Source organism: Podarcis muralis, chromosome 7, assembly GCF_964188315.1.
Source record: "Podarcis muralis chromosome 7, rPodMur119.hap1.1, whole genome shotgun sequence".
Taxonomy (NCBI): domain Eukaryota; kingdom Metazoa; phylum Chordata; class Lepidosauria; order Squamata; family Lacertidae; genus Podarcis; species Podarcis muralis.
In genome coordinates, this window is record NC_135661.1 from 68,531,898 (window position 1) to 68,546,315 (window position 14,418).

The following is a 14,418-nucleotide window of genomic DNA, read 5'->3' on the forward strand; positions in this document are numbered from 1 at the left end:
AGTGCAGGGAGGTGCCCTATTCTTCACCTCAGTTTCTAGGTGGGAACCAGGAGCAGGTCAGCAATAACTCACAAGGTGCCAGTGAAGTTAAGATTCAATGAAACAAAACAGGCCTGGTGAGCACAGTAACTCTTCCCAGTAGGCCTTGCCCCCAATGAAGCAGCTGCGAGGACTGAAGGTATTTGCCTTCCCACCACTCCCTAAAGCTCCTCCTCCCCAGGCTCCTTCCCTAGCAGCCTAAGGCTCCTTCGTCTTTTCTCTCTTTACTCCATCCTCTTCATTCCTCTCCGTGTTCTGGGAGACCGGGGGGAGGGGGCTGGTCACAGCAGGATCGGGGCGATTCCCTGGCTTCTTCAGCAGCCTGCCTCCACTCTGTCTCTTGGTCCCTCTCTGCTTCTGCCTCTGAATCTGGACTGCTCTCTGCCACAACCTCTTCCTGCTCACTAAACCCTGTTACCACTTCTGCCTCCGACACCTCCTCCTCCTAGGCTGCTCCTTCTTCTCCTTCTCACCACTCATTGTCGTCCCACCACGACTCCCCTGGCTTTGTGCCTTCTTCCTTTGGGGATTCCCTTGGGAGTCCCCCAGCTGGTGCCTCCCCCAGCTCCTCTGCACCCAGCCAGTCCATGACACTCAGGCAGCAAAATGTATTGGGTTGGTAAACACGAATGGATTAATTTATTGCAGAGCGGTGTCAGCGCATTGTCCCTGTGTTCCGTTAGGCCGCTTGCCTGGGTTGCCTGTTTTGAGGGGCGGAGGTGGGGTTGCTGAGCACATTTCTGCTTGGCAAATGCCTCTTAGAAGTTTATTTGGAAAGCTTGGCACAGGAAAGGACTTGAGATGTTCCGATCTCCTAAACCTGACAGACAAAACTCTGCCAAAAACATGAAGTCCCACGAACAGTTTACATTACGCTTTCATAGCTCCAGCTGCCTCCCAGCCCTTGCCCATTCCCTCATAACAGCTTTATTAGGTAAATCATGACTCCCATTTTTGCAGGGAGTGAATCCAAGCCTGAGAGAGAGGCTGTATACTATGCAAATGGCAGAAACAGTGCTTAAGAGCGCTTCCCAGTGTCCTCTTAATTGAGCATTCCTTCTGATTTGTTAGTGGGCAGATTAGATGACGCTGCATCAAAGGCAGTGTGATCGCACAACTTTCCTGTGCACCCCCCTGTCACTTTTGTTACCACAAACATCCAGACTTCTGGAGAAACAAGTTTGTTGCTTGAGGCCTCCCAATCAACTAAGATTGCGCAGCCTGAATTTGCAGGCATGCGACTGAATCCCACCTGAAATCAGCGACAGGATGGAAGCATGCCAAGAACATTGTTATGAGATAATTGCTGCAATCTTTCTCCCACCTCCTCCATGAAGAAAGGCAGCAACAAGGGATTTTATTTTTTTTTTGTTTAAAAAAAGGCAAGTAATTGAGGGCAGGGGGCATGAGAGAGGTATGCATGAGATTAAGCATGGCATGAAGAAAGTGGATAGGGAGACATTCCCCTCCCCACCTCATAAAACCCAGGACCGTCCAATGAAGCTGAATATTGGAAGATTCAGGACAAAAAAAACTTCACTTCTTTGCACAGCGCAGAGATAAACAACTGAAGGAGCGTCTCCACCCCCATCGTTCTGCCCGGACACTGAGGTCCAGCTCCAAGGGCCTTCTGGCACTTCTCTCACTGTGAGAAGTGAAGTTGCAGGGAACCAGGCAGAGGGCCTTCTTGGTGGTGGCGCCCTCCCTGTAGAACGCCCTCCCATCAGATGTCAAAGAGATAAACAACTACCTGACATTTAGAAGACATCTGAAGGCAGCCCTATTTGGGGAAGTTTTTAATGTGTGACATTTTATTGTATTTTTAATCTTTGTTGGAAGCCGCCCAGAGTAGCTGGGGAAACCCAGCCAGATGGGAGGGGGTACAAATAAATTATTATTATTATTATTATTATTATTATTATTATTATTATTATTATTATTATTAGCTCTAAGAAGATGTAGCCATTGGCACAGACTTGGATGGCTTTAAAAGAGGTTTAGACAAATTCAGGGAGGCTATTGGCCACAATATCTATGTTCTGCCTCCACTGTCAGAGGCAATATGCCTCCGAATCCCAGTTTTGGGTATCACAAGGCAGGAGAGTGTTGTTTTCAGCTCCTGCTTCTGCACTTCCCATAGGCATCTGGGTGGCCACTGTGAGAACAGGATGCTGAAATAAAAGGCCTTAAGCACTGGAGCAACACTTGCCATACATTCAGAGCACGTGACTGGAAGAAGTCCGAAAGAATTCTGGGAACTGTAGTTTGTTGTGGGTGCTGGGAATTATAACTCTGTGAGGAGATAAGCTGCAGCCCCCAGGGTTTCTTTGGTGGAAATCACGTGCCTTAAATGTTCTCTGAATGTATGGTGTGTGCATAGCCCAAATGTCTTGGGTGTTGTGGGAAACAGAAATGGGTGGTTGCCAGGTGTGGCCGCTGAATTCAATTCCCTCTGCTGTTGCTATACAGAAGGCAGCAAAAGGAGAAATAAAGATAAACGGGTTGGGGAGAGGGGGAACCAAAGAACAAATGGAAAGGAAGCAAATGGATTCTTAGCAAGTTCATAATAACAAAACATAATTTCCGCCAAATAAGTAACAAAATTAGTGCAACCTTTAATCATGAAAACAACTGTCATTATGAAATAATTTGTTTCTTCTTGCATGGTCCTCGCTCTGGGTCTAATTAGGACACACAGCAGTAGGGAGGAGAAATCAGAATGAGCAAGCTCTCTTTTTCTGGGAACCTTTTAAAAAGAACGCTTTCTTTTGTTGTGAGATAGGGCAGGGCTGGCGTCAAGGGACGGGCTTGGCTGGGCGCCTGCCTATCTGCCACCTAGCTAATTCCAAAGTTTTCCTACTGGTGTATAAAGCCCTCTATGCAGTGGCAGCTGGTGCCCATCGGGACAAGGGGCAAGGAGGGCAATTGTAGGCAGAGCCAGATCAAATGACAGAGTCAACAGACTTTAGTTTTTCTTCGTCCTCCTTCCTGCCGGGTTCTACAGGGGCAGCACTGTGACCACCATCTGCCCTAGATGCCAAAAGCACTACCATGCCATTTAAACAGCTGTGACTTTCCCCAGAGCATCCTGGGAATAATAATAATAATAATAATAATAAGAAGAAGAAGAAGAAGAAGAAGAAGAAGAAGAAGAAGAAGAAGAAGAAGAAGTAGTACTGAAGTTCTCACCCTGGGCCAGCAGGGGGATACTGTAGATAGTTATGCAAATGAAGGATCGAAAGTGACGTTCAGTGATTGGATAGTTTTAGAAAGTTGCTACAGTAACGTTGTACTGGAGCTCTCTATAAGCAGGCTGACTGAGCCCTTCAGCTCAGTTCTGTTCTGGCCTCTGAATAAACAAGAGCTGTTTGAAGAATTGCTGTGTCTGATATGTTCACCCACAACTTAACAAATAATAATAATAATAGGCATATATTTATTTATACCCTGCCTTTTCCCTGACGGGACCCAAGGTGGCTTACATATACAAATGCTAAAAACATAGAACAAAAACAACTAAACAGAGGTAGAAGTCAAACTACATACATACATAAAATCTATTAAAACTATACAAATAAGTACAATAAAAAACACCTTGGCCTCTCATTAAAAGCAGTCAGTTCCTCAAAGTCCATTGGGACAAGAAAGTCTTCACCTTCTGGCAGAAGGACAACAAGGAGGGAGCCAGTCTAGCTTCTCTGGGGAGGGAGTTCCAAAGTCTGGGAGCTGCCACCAAGAAGGTCCTCCTCTCTCATTTCCCCACTGTGGTTGATCAGGGTGCTGAGAGTTGTCAGGAGACCCCTATCTCCTCACAGAGCCACAACTCTCAAGAGTTTTCTGGGAAGAGGGGTTGATTGTTAAATCCTTCTGATTCAGCACCCTTCAGTTCCCAGGATGCCTTGGGGCCAGGGCTTTTTAAAAGTGGTATGATACTGCTTTAAATGTATAATGTGATCACTCGGAGCCAAGTAAGATTGTTTGGGTTGGGTTTTTGGAAGACGCCTGTGCGTGAATTTGTTTTATGTGTGCAGATCAGTGCACGCTGACCAATGCACAGTCTTTGCAGTAGGGCTCTGTTCTGATGGCATGAAGTAGCCACGACAAACCGGTAGATTCCTATCTGCTGCAGCCTTCATCCGCCTTCACAGCCGTTGTAACATACCGCTTGTTATCATCCGCCTGTTCTGCCGTTGAGGACTTCTTAGATCATTCTTTGTCTGGCTCCTTCCCTTTGACCTTACCGCCTTGGGTGACCCTGCAGGGACTACGAGATTCCCGACGGCTTCGCTCACAGGGGTCATAGGAACATGCAAGCCCACTCACCACGACAAGGTGATGATCCAGCGAGTGGGCTGAGAGGAATAGGGTTCTGCCAAAAACTTGCTTAAGAAATTGCATGAAATATACTCGGAGTCGAGTGTGGATTTCATGCTCTTTATTCAGCTCATAGTAGTGAGGAATGCAAGTCCCCCCAAAGTGTCTGCTTTATATACATTATTTACACAATGGGCCCCATGCGATTGACTAATTTCAGAATTCTCCTGTAAGCCAATCAGGTTGCGGATTCAATTCCACCTGGAGCTGGATTGGGTGGCTCCTGCAGACCAATCAGACTGCTGCATTCTGGATCCTATTGTTCTAGGACCAATCAGACTGCTGCATTTTGGATCCTATTGTTCTAGGACCAATCAGACTGCTGTATTTTGGATCCTATTGTTCTAGGACCAATCAGACTGCTGCATTTTGGATCCTATTCAACTCAGTACATAACACTGCAGTTCCCAGGATTCTTTGTGAGGAGGAAGCCATGACAGTTTGAAGTGGCATGAGGCAGCTTTAAATGTGGAACTGCAGCTGGGGCCTGAGACCAGGCAACACGGGGAGGCTGCTGGTGGCCGATGCCACCCTCAGGACTGGCTTTTACTAAGAGCAGGCTGAGGTTGGTGCAGCAGCGCCTCAGTTGCCCTTATGGACCAGCCTCTGCTGCCTAGATGATTTTAATCCAGGGCATCTGGGAAGCCGCCTCTGCCGCCCACTGGTCACTTAGATCTGTGGAGGGTGGCGCCACGCCACGTGTCCCTGCGGTAAAACATGCTGCAATTCCACATGCTTTTAGCGCAGTGGCTCCAGTTCCCTGGAATGCTCTTCCTTTAGAAGGGAAGCAGGCCCTCCCACATTGTTATGTTTTCCAAGTGCCTTGGAAACTTTTCTCCCAAGCCTTCCTATTTTTAAGTTTCGGCAGTTTTTAAGCCCGTCTTGGCTTTCTTCTTTACATGCTGTTTTGTGATCTGTATGTATTACAACACTTTCTGTTCTGCTGAACTCTTTGATGCCAGTTTTATTACTTAGTTGTACTGTTGTTATTGTTTTTTCTGTTTTGTGATCAAGTGGAGTTGGTTTTTCTGCACTAGGTAAGGCGGGGAGGCTATCGTTAAGCAGCTGTCCATGGCTATTGGAGGCGCAGGTCAATTCTGTGTCCAGGACAGCTGTTTACTAGCTCCATCTGGTACGCAGGCTGAGACCCTACCTGCCAGTGGACTGTCTTGCCAGAGTAGTGCATGCTCTAGTTATCTCTCGCTTGGACTATTGCAATGCACTCTATGTGGGGCTACCTTTGAAGGTGACCCGGAAACTACAACTAATCCAGAATGCGGCAGCTAGACTGGTGACTGGGAGCGGCTGCCAAGACGACATAACACTTGTCCTGAATGACCTACATTGGCTCCCAGTATGTTTCCGGGCACAATTCAAAGTGTTGGTGCTGACCTTTAAAGCCCTAAACGGCCTCAGTCCAGCATGCCTGAAGTAGCATCTCCACCTCCATTGTTCTGCCTGGACACTGAGGTCCAGCACCGAGGGCCTTCTGGCAGTTCCCTCACTGCGAGAAGCCAAGTTACAGGGAACCAGGCAGAGGGCCTTCTCGGTAGTGGCACCCGCCCTGTGGAACGCCCTCCCATCAGATGTCAAAATGATAAACAACTACCTGACATTCAGAAGACATCTTAAGGCAGCTGTGCTGGTCCCAGGGGGGATAAGGTACTATTACCGTAGGCCAAGATCAGTTCAGAGTATCTAGCAGGGTAGATGATCACTAGATGAGACGCGAGGTCCGAGACAGGGAGCCGGGCGGGGTAACAGGAACGATGGTAGGGCAGAAGCAGGAAGCCAGGCGAGGAACAGGAACACTGGCAGGGCAGAAGCAGGAGTCCAGGCGAGGAACAGGAACACTGGTAGGGCAGCAGCAGGGATCCAGGCGAGGAACAGGAACACCGGAGGGTCAGAAACAGGAAGCCGGGCGAGGAACAGGCACACTGGGAGTGCAGATCAAGGACTAGGTAAAACAGGTACTCCACAACGACGTTGCTCCCGCCACCTGGGACCGGGCTGCCTGACCTTTATCTTCTTCTAAGGCCAGGGGCGGTCCCGGCCCCCAGAAGCCCCGCCTCTCTTGGCCTTAAGGCGAGCACTCCTCCTGGGAGACACCAGTTCCCTTCGCCTCTCTGCCCTAAGCCTCTGCAGATCAGGAGAGGCCGAAGGGTTACTGGGCCCCGGGGGAGGCTCACCTATAGCCACTGAGTCTTCCAGCACCTCTGGGGCCTGAATGATTTCACCTGGTGCCTGCTCTTGAGTTTCCTCAGCATCTAGGCCTTGCCCCAGTTCAGCCGGCCCTGGAGGCGGGGACTCCTGTGCCGGCTGGGATTCCTCCGGATCGCTCTCAGACTCGGAATCCCAGGCCATCACAGCAGCCCTGTTTAGGGAAGCTTTTAATGTTTGATGTATTATGGTATTTTAATGTTTTGTTGGAGGCCGCCCAGAGTGGCTGGGGAAACCCAGCCAGATGGGTGGGGTATACATATTTATTTATTTATTACGTATCATGGATTGTAGAGTTGGAAGGGATCTGAATTGTCATCTAGCTCAACTGCCTGCAATGCAGGAATCTCAGCTAAAGCATCCATGACAGATGGCCACCCGACCTGTGCTGAAAAACTTCCAAGGAAGGAGAGTCTACCACCTTTCAAAGGAGTCTGTTCCACTGTAAAACAGCTCTTACTTTCAGCAAATTCTTCCTAATGTTCAATCAGAACCTCCTTCCTTGTAATGTGAGTCCATTGATTTGGATCCTACGCTCTGGAGCAGGAGAAAAACACATCTTCCATGTGACAGCCCTATAGATATTTGAAGATGGCTATCATATCTCAGTCTCCTCTTTTCCAAGCTAAACATACCCAAGACGCTCAACCATTCCTCATAAGCATGGGTAGGCAAACTAAGGCCCACGGGCCGGCCCAATCGCCTTCTAAATCCGGCCCACGGATGGTCCGGGAATCAGTGTGTTTTTACATGAGCAGAATGTGTCCTTTCATTTAAAATGCATCTCTGGGTTGTTTGTGGGGCCTGCCTGGTGTTTTTACATGACTAGAATGTGTGCTTTTATTTAAAATACATCTCTGGGTTATTTGTGGGGCATAGGAATTCATTCATATATTTTTTTCAAAATATAGTCTGGCCCCCCACAAGGTCTGAGGACAGTGGACCTTCCCCCCTGCTGAAAAAGTTTGCTGACCCCTGCTCATAAGGCTTGGTTTCCACATGACTTGATGACCCTCATGGTCTCTTCCAACTCTTCAATTCTATGATTTCCTTCCCTCTGCTTTTCTGTCCCCCCTCCCCAAGATATGAAGCATTTTGTAGTCACTGAGCATGCTCAGTTCTCATTAGGTTGAGGTATTTTGGGGGGGTGGGCTGCTCCCCTAGTTCCCCTTCCCCACTTTTTCAACCTGATACATCCCTCCGCTTCTCATTGGCCCTAGTTTGGGTCCTGTTGGTACTCACATCTGATTTGATATTTAAAGGTATACAGAGACAAGATGTGTTTGGAGGCCCTTGGTGGGAAGGCAGTAATGAGGTAGCTGTGGATTCTTCACAGAAAAGAATGCAAACCTCTTTCTACAGTGGTTTATACTCTCAGGCAATGATGCAGCTGGACTCCTGTGTTTTGACTGCACTGTTTTTACTTGATTTCAAGATTGAGTAAAGCGAAACCCCCGAGTCTGCTGGCAGCCTGCCCAACTACCTAAGCCAACTCTTGAGCTTCCAGGAGGGGAAGGGTTTTCGCTGCTGATTGGAAATTAAAATAAAATGAAACGGGCTTTGCTGATTTAAAAATAAAATGGATGTTCTCCCCTTGGCATGACTCTTGAGCTAGCCATGATCCCGTTCAGCTGTATGATATCCCATTTCCACATTACGGCTGCAACACTATGTGGTAGATCCTGCTGGTGGGATATTCATAAAATCACCATAGTTTTGTGTTTTATGTCTCTCCCCCCCCCCCCAATGTTTGTCGCAGTGCTGAAGAACTGGAAGGCACAGCATTCAAAGAACCAGAAGCTGGGGCTGCAGCAAAATGTTGCAGTGTACTGTTCTCTTCTATAGTCTGCCAGCTCCCATGAATCTCCAGTTCCATTTTTGCTTGTTTCTCCCTTACTCCCTGCCCCCCCTTTTTCGTTGATACCTCTACAGTGCTGTGATTTGCCTAGCATTCCGATAGCTCCTTCTCTTTTTTCTACTTTTGGTCCTATCAGCACTCACCTGCTGAAATCAATATTAGAAGGAGCGACCTCTGGGACCAGGTGGGAAGTAGGGAGGAAGCCCTGCTCTCAAAGGGACAAAGTTCACAGAAATTGGCCAGGTTGCCCCAAGGATGGGAAAGTGATGTTGCCATTTAAAAAAGGGAAAATGAAAATGAAGGGCTGTATGAGCAACTGATAAGGATAGACAAATCTATTTCAGTTTCTCATTTTTCTTATACAGTGGTACTTTGGGTTACAAACACCTCAGGTTACAAGCACTTCAGGTTACACACTCCGCTAACCCGGAAGTAGTACCTCGGGTTAAGAACTTTACCTCAGGATGAGAACAGAAATTGTGCGCCGGCGGTGCAGCGGCAGTGGGAGGCCCTATTAGCTAAAGTGGTGCCTCAGGTTAAGAATGGTTTCAGGTTAAGAACGGACCACTGGAACGAATTAAGTTTGTAACCAGAGGTAGCACTGTATTAAGCTCCGTTCTCCACCTTTATAAATCAGCCAGAAAATTTTGCATTTTAAAATTCCACAGAAAAATTTGCCAGCATTTTAGTGTGAATTTCTGCACATTTTTGTATGCAGTCTTACCAAATATGCACATTTTTGCAAAGTAGTTTCTTATAATGCAATAAATTTCTGTCTGTTAATTTTCACTGATATATATATACTGTATATATGCCCTTCACTGATTTATATGCCCTTTACTGCATCATATGCATTTTTGCACACATTTCTTGGTCAAATGTCTGCATTTTTAAGTTCAGAAGTGTGAATTTCAAAGGATGGCCGTGCTTCATAGCACTCGAGGACTTCCAAGGAAGCTGACTTTTGGAAGGCTATGCTGTGCATAGTCATAAACTGTGGAACTCATTCCCATAGGAAGCAGTAATGGCTACCAACCTAGATGGCTTTAAAAGATCAGACAAATTCATGGAGGAGAGCAGTGGCGTAGCACTATTTGCCGGCGCCCAGGGCAGGACAGAACACACTAACCCTGCCCTCGCCACCGCTGCTGGGTGGGAAGAGGGTGAGCACTCTCTGCACCCTGTCCCTGTCCAGCACAAGGGTCCAACTGTCTTGTCGCCCAGGGGGCCTTGTCTGGGCATACCAGGACTTCCATACACACTGGCCAGGCTCACACCCCGGGGAAGTCACTTTGCTTGCCCTGGATGTGTGAGGTCAGTCTGACCCCACCCATCAGCAAGGGAATAGGGGCTATTGGATTGGTTGTTTATCTATAAGCAGTGGTTCCCAACCTTTTCTTGGCTATGCCCCACCTAAGCATCTCTAAAATCCTGATCCCCCCCCCCCCGTTTCTTATGCTTATTATTCAAAAAGTGAATTCCTGTTCACGTGGAGGAAGCCTAAAAGGCCATTCACTGTTAATAACTCATTCTCAAATTGCCCCCCCCCTAAAAATCAAATCCCCCCCCCCCCGTGAGGTGTGTGCCCCACATTAGGAACCACAGATCTATAGGTGGTGATTTTTTTTTTGTTTTTTGGAGTACCTGTTGTCTGCAATGTTGGAGGAGCCGGCAGCTGGATTTCACACACCGAGATGATCTAGCAAGACAAAACTTGGGCTTTTAAGTTTCTAGCCCACATTAAGGATTCTCTGCATGGTGTGGGTGCGACTGCAGGTAGGTGGCTCCCAAACCTTGCTGCAAGTACACAGAAGAAGATCCTGAAATCTCACTGATGTCAATGGAACGTCCCTGTTTCTAACTTCTAGTTAGACCAAGGCAATCTGATGCATATTTACTCAGAGGTAAGCCCCCTGGGCCTTATTCCCAGGTTAGGGATGTGTTGGGTCACAGCCTGCACCACCGCTTTATTTTTCTATTTAAAGGCCCGTCTGTGGGGTCAGAACGGCAGGAATATTCCTTTTCGGGTCACTTCCTCTTGAAACGATCCAGGAGGCAAAAAGTTCAGCTTAACACACGCCCAGCATTGGAGGGGAGCTGAGGTCGTGGCAGAGGAACTGGAAAAAATGTGAAAGGAATGTGGCAAGACATTCAGAATCAAAGGGAGCAAAATGAAAACCAGATGCTTCTCTCGCTCTCTCTCTTTGGACATGCATAAGTCTTAATCCTTACATAGGATTTCCAGGGTGATGTATGGAAGGGCCCATAGCTCAGCGGCAGAGCATCTGCCTTGCATGCAGGAAGTTCCAGGTTCAATCCTCAGCATCTCCAGGAAGGGCTAGGAGCATAGCTGTCAACTTTCAGATTTGAAAATAAGGGATCAGCAGCCTCACCTGTCCCAGGGACAGTCTACGGGATATCTAACAATCCGGGATAGCAGTGAGAAGCAGCGGGAAATGGCGCTGGAATAAGGGAATTTCCCACAAAAAAAAGGGAAGGTTGACAGCTATGGCTAGGAGAGACACCTTGCCCAAAACCCTGGAGTGCTGCTGCCAGTCAGTGTAGCCAATACTGAGCTAGATGGACCCCATGGTCAGACTTGCTATAAAGCACCCTCTGATGTTCTTATGAATTGTTAACTCTCCTTGTTTTTAAAGTAAGTTTCTAGCCCTCTCACTTGGGGAGATACAAGGAAAACCCATATAGGCAGGATGCTGCTACAAAGTCTTATTAAGACGCCGCCCAATGAGATTGCTTGAAACGGATCTGGCTACCTGTAGTTATGGTCCCAGCTATTTGGCAGTGATTCTCTGCCTTCCACCACCCAGCCCTGTAAGGCCTCCTCTTCACATCTGGCTCAGTGCCTGACATCTGAACCACAGCATCTGCATCACAACAGCCACTCATAGTTATGGGAAATGCCTGCAGCCCGAATCCCGTTCTCAGGCTATATTTGAACTGCAAGAGTTTTCTCTCTCCAGCTTTTGGGAAGCAGCACTTGAGTGTGTGTGTGTGCTGAGGCACTGGGGTTCCCAGCTGGAGTGGTTGGGAAGAAGCGTCTCTCTGAGCCTTCAGATCAGTTTGCAGATATTGTTAAGGAAATGCATGGTCTCCTACCCTAAACATTCTCACCATCCATGGGGGGGGGGGGGAGCTTATTTATCATTTTTTGCTCAAGGGCTAGCTGAAATCAGCTGATAAATTTCCCTCGGAAAGAGAGCAATCCCAAACAACGTTTAAGGCATAACAAACGACTCGAGTTCTTCAAAGCAGTGAGGCAAACCTTTTTTTTTTTTTAATAACCTTGTTTGGCATGTACATACCCAGTGATTCAGGACAGAGGGAGAGGCAGGAAGGAGAAAAAAGTCACCAATTAACTTGCAAGATTTTCACTTTAAAATGTTTTGGCTTTCTCAAAGCCCAGAACATGAGATTGGCAACAAAACAATAAGAATCTCTTTAAAAAAAAATAAAACTTGTTCTACTACCGGGGGTGGGGTGGGGTAAATACCGCAGGCAAGGTCTGATGTTTAGCCCCAAAGAGCTCTGAAACTAGCATCTGTGTATAAAAATTATAATCTCGTGACTTTTAAAACTAGACCTGTGCTATTTTAGGAGGCACCAGTTTATTGTTTCTGAAACCTTAGCAATCGTCCCGTTCTTCCCCGCAATCTTACCACCTGTGTTTCCAAGGGAGGCTGGGTGGGTTTGGGTGTAGTGAGGAGTACCAGCCCCCACCAACCACCCCCCCATCCGCCCCATTGCAATCCTAAGTCTTCTTTCCATTTCTAGGCAAATAGTTCTTTTCACACACAGTGGGGGAAGTTGAAGAGGGGATCTTTATAAGGCAAGAATTGAACAGGCCCTTGAGAAGGAAATCAATCTGTTCAGCAGCATCTCAAAGGCATCTCTCCTCTGGCAGGAGACTTGGGCTTGGCCACTGGCAGACTGACTAAGCAGCCGCTGCTGCAAATTGTTCATTTCAAAATATCTATATACACGTTCGCTCCTGGCAACGCCAGGCATGACATGGCAAATCCCAACAGCATGCGCCGTCTTCCAATGCAGAGTCAGTTTCCGCAACCCGTTTCTGCAACAACCTCCCGGGAAGGCTCCCTGCTCAAGCCACTGATAGGCTCCCTCGCTGGCTCCAACAGCCTATCAGAAGACTCACCCCGGCTTTCCAGTTTTGCATAGTTGACCAGGCCAATGTGGTCGAGTCTAGGCCAGCTCCTGTGCTTCCTGTCTTTGACTGGCGCCACTAACACTACCCCTGGCTGGCCGAGATCCAGGGACTTGGAGTGACCCGCATTAGGGATCTGAGTGTCTGAGCTGAATCCCCTCTTTGTGCATTCGGGGTTCAGGAGTCTTTCCACCGAGGTGGCTGAGGGAGGCTCAACATTATCCATATCAATAACCACATGGCTGCCTCTGAGCTCGCCTCTCCGGGGAGCCGTGGCATTGCACCCCGGGAGGACGGTCCATGAGAGCCTCAACACCTCGTCCTTCTCCTCTGGCAAGCGGAGGCAACTGGCTTCCAAGTCCCGGATGGCTGCTCGAGAAACTCGCTGGCTTTCAAGGAGACAGTTGTTGAGTTTAATGAGAGGCAGAGACAGGGCATTGACGGCCGAGATGACTGACTCTGCGCCGTGGGCAAAAGGGAGGCCGCGGTTATCCGGCGCGGCGTTGCCAGAATCCGAGCGGACGCTCAGGAGGGAAAGGGACGGCGAGACGCTCTTGTGGAACTGGGTGGTGGCCTGTAGCCTGTTTGAGTCGTAAGCGTTGGGCCACTTGGCGGCTGGGCTGGAGCAAGACTGGAAGCCACTAGAGGAGAGGTCCACCTCGTAGCAACCTTCCACGCAGTCTGCGTTCGCCTGGAGGGAGGACAAGGTAGGCCTCCTCTGAAAGTAGCTGCTTGCCTGGCTGGTGTCCTGTGGGAGCCTCAGACTCATGGAGTAGAGCTCTCTCTGCATCAGCAAGCGGGTCTCCATGTCTCTGTTCTCGTACAGCATGGTGTTGGCACAGATGAAGATGAAGAGGCCGATGCCCATGATGACAGGCCCAATGAGCTTCAGCTTCTCGCTGTGAGGTAAGGGGCGAGGGTGGGCCAAGGCCTTCACTTCCTTCTTGATCTCATCGGTGGCACTGGCGTTGCCCGGCCGGCTGCCTCCTCCGGACCTGGCACGGTGAGGCCAGTAGCCAATGACGGCGATGGTCATGCCCACCAGCACCACTGAGACGCCCACCATCACAAAGGCTCCCGAGGTAGAGCGCATGCGCAGCTGGCCCTTCACGGTCACCTCGGAGGGGGCCTTGCGTCGGAACCTGCGCCGGTGCCATCGGGAAGGGGCGCGGGCGGGTGTTGCGGGTGCGTTCCCTGAAGGGGGCTGGTTCTTCATGGCTCTTGCAGCTTCAGCAGGGCCTCCGGCTGTCACCATCCCCGCGTCGTCCGCCAGCCATCTTGACAACAAAGAGAAAGGTGTTAAGGAGAGGGAGGCATGGGAAAGAAGCAGAGGCGACTTCTCCACTGGGAAATAGTAGCAATAATACACTCGCACCCCACCCTACTTCCTGGCACATAGGAATCTGCCTGCTACCAGTTCAGATGATTGATCTGCCTAGATCAACATAAGGATGGGGAATGTGTGGCCCTCCGGATGTTGTTGGACTACAACTCCCATCAGCCCCAGCCAGAGTGATCAATGGTAAGCAGTGATGGAAGCTGTAGTCAAAAACATCTGGAGGGACCTGTCCTTGGTCTACACTGACTGGCAGCAGTTATAATTATTATTATTTATTGAATTTATATATCGCCCTGTACCCGGAGGTCTCAGGGTGGTTCATAGAACAAAATCAAAATATAAAAGCACAAAATATATAATCAAAATAAAAACAGCAACCCAATAACCCCTAGGGTCTTTTTCAGT

The 14,418-nt window shown here is 48.7% G+C and overlaps 1 protein-coding gene across 5 annotated transcripts in view; it reads right to left on the reverse strand.

Moving 5' to 3' along the window:
• Positions 1-11,764: 11,764 nt before the first annotated feature.
• Positions 11,765-14,418, reverse strand: part of TMEM200B (transmembrane protein 200B) — a 31,596-nt gene continuing 28,942 nt past the window's right edge. For all 5 annotated transcript variants that reach the window (XM_077932022.1, XM_028742810.2, XM_077932021.1 and 2 more), the window contains one exon: positions 11,765-13,951. In XM_077932022.1, the coding sequence (XP_077788148.1) occupies positions 12,562-13,929 (1,368 nt within the window). In that variant the 5' untranslated portion in view covers positions 13,930-13,951 and the 3' untranslated portion in view covers positions 11,765-12,561. The remainder of the gene's footprint in view (positions 13,952-14,418) is intronic.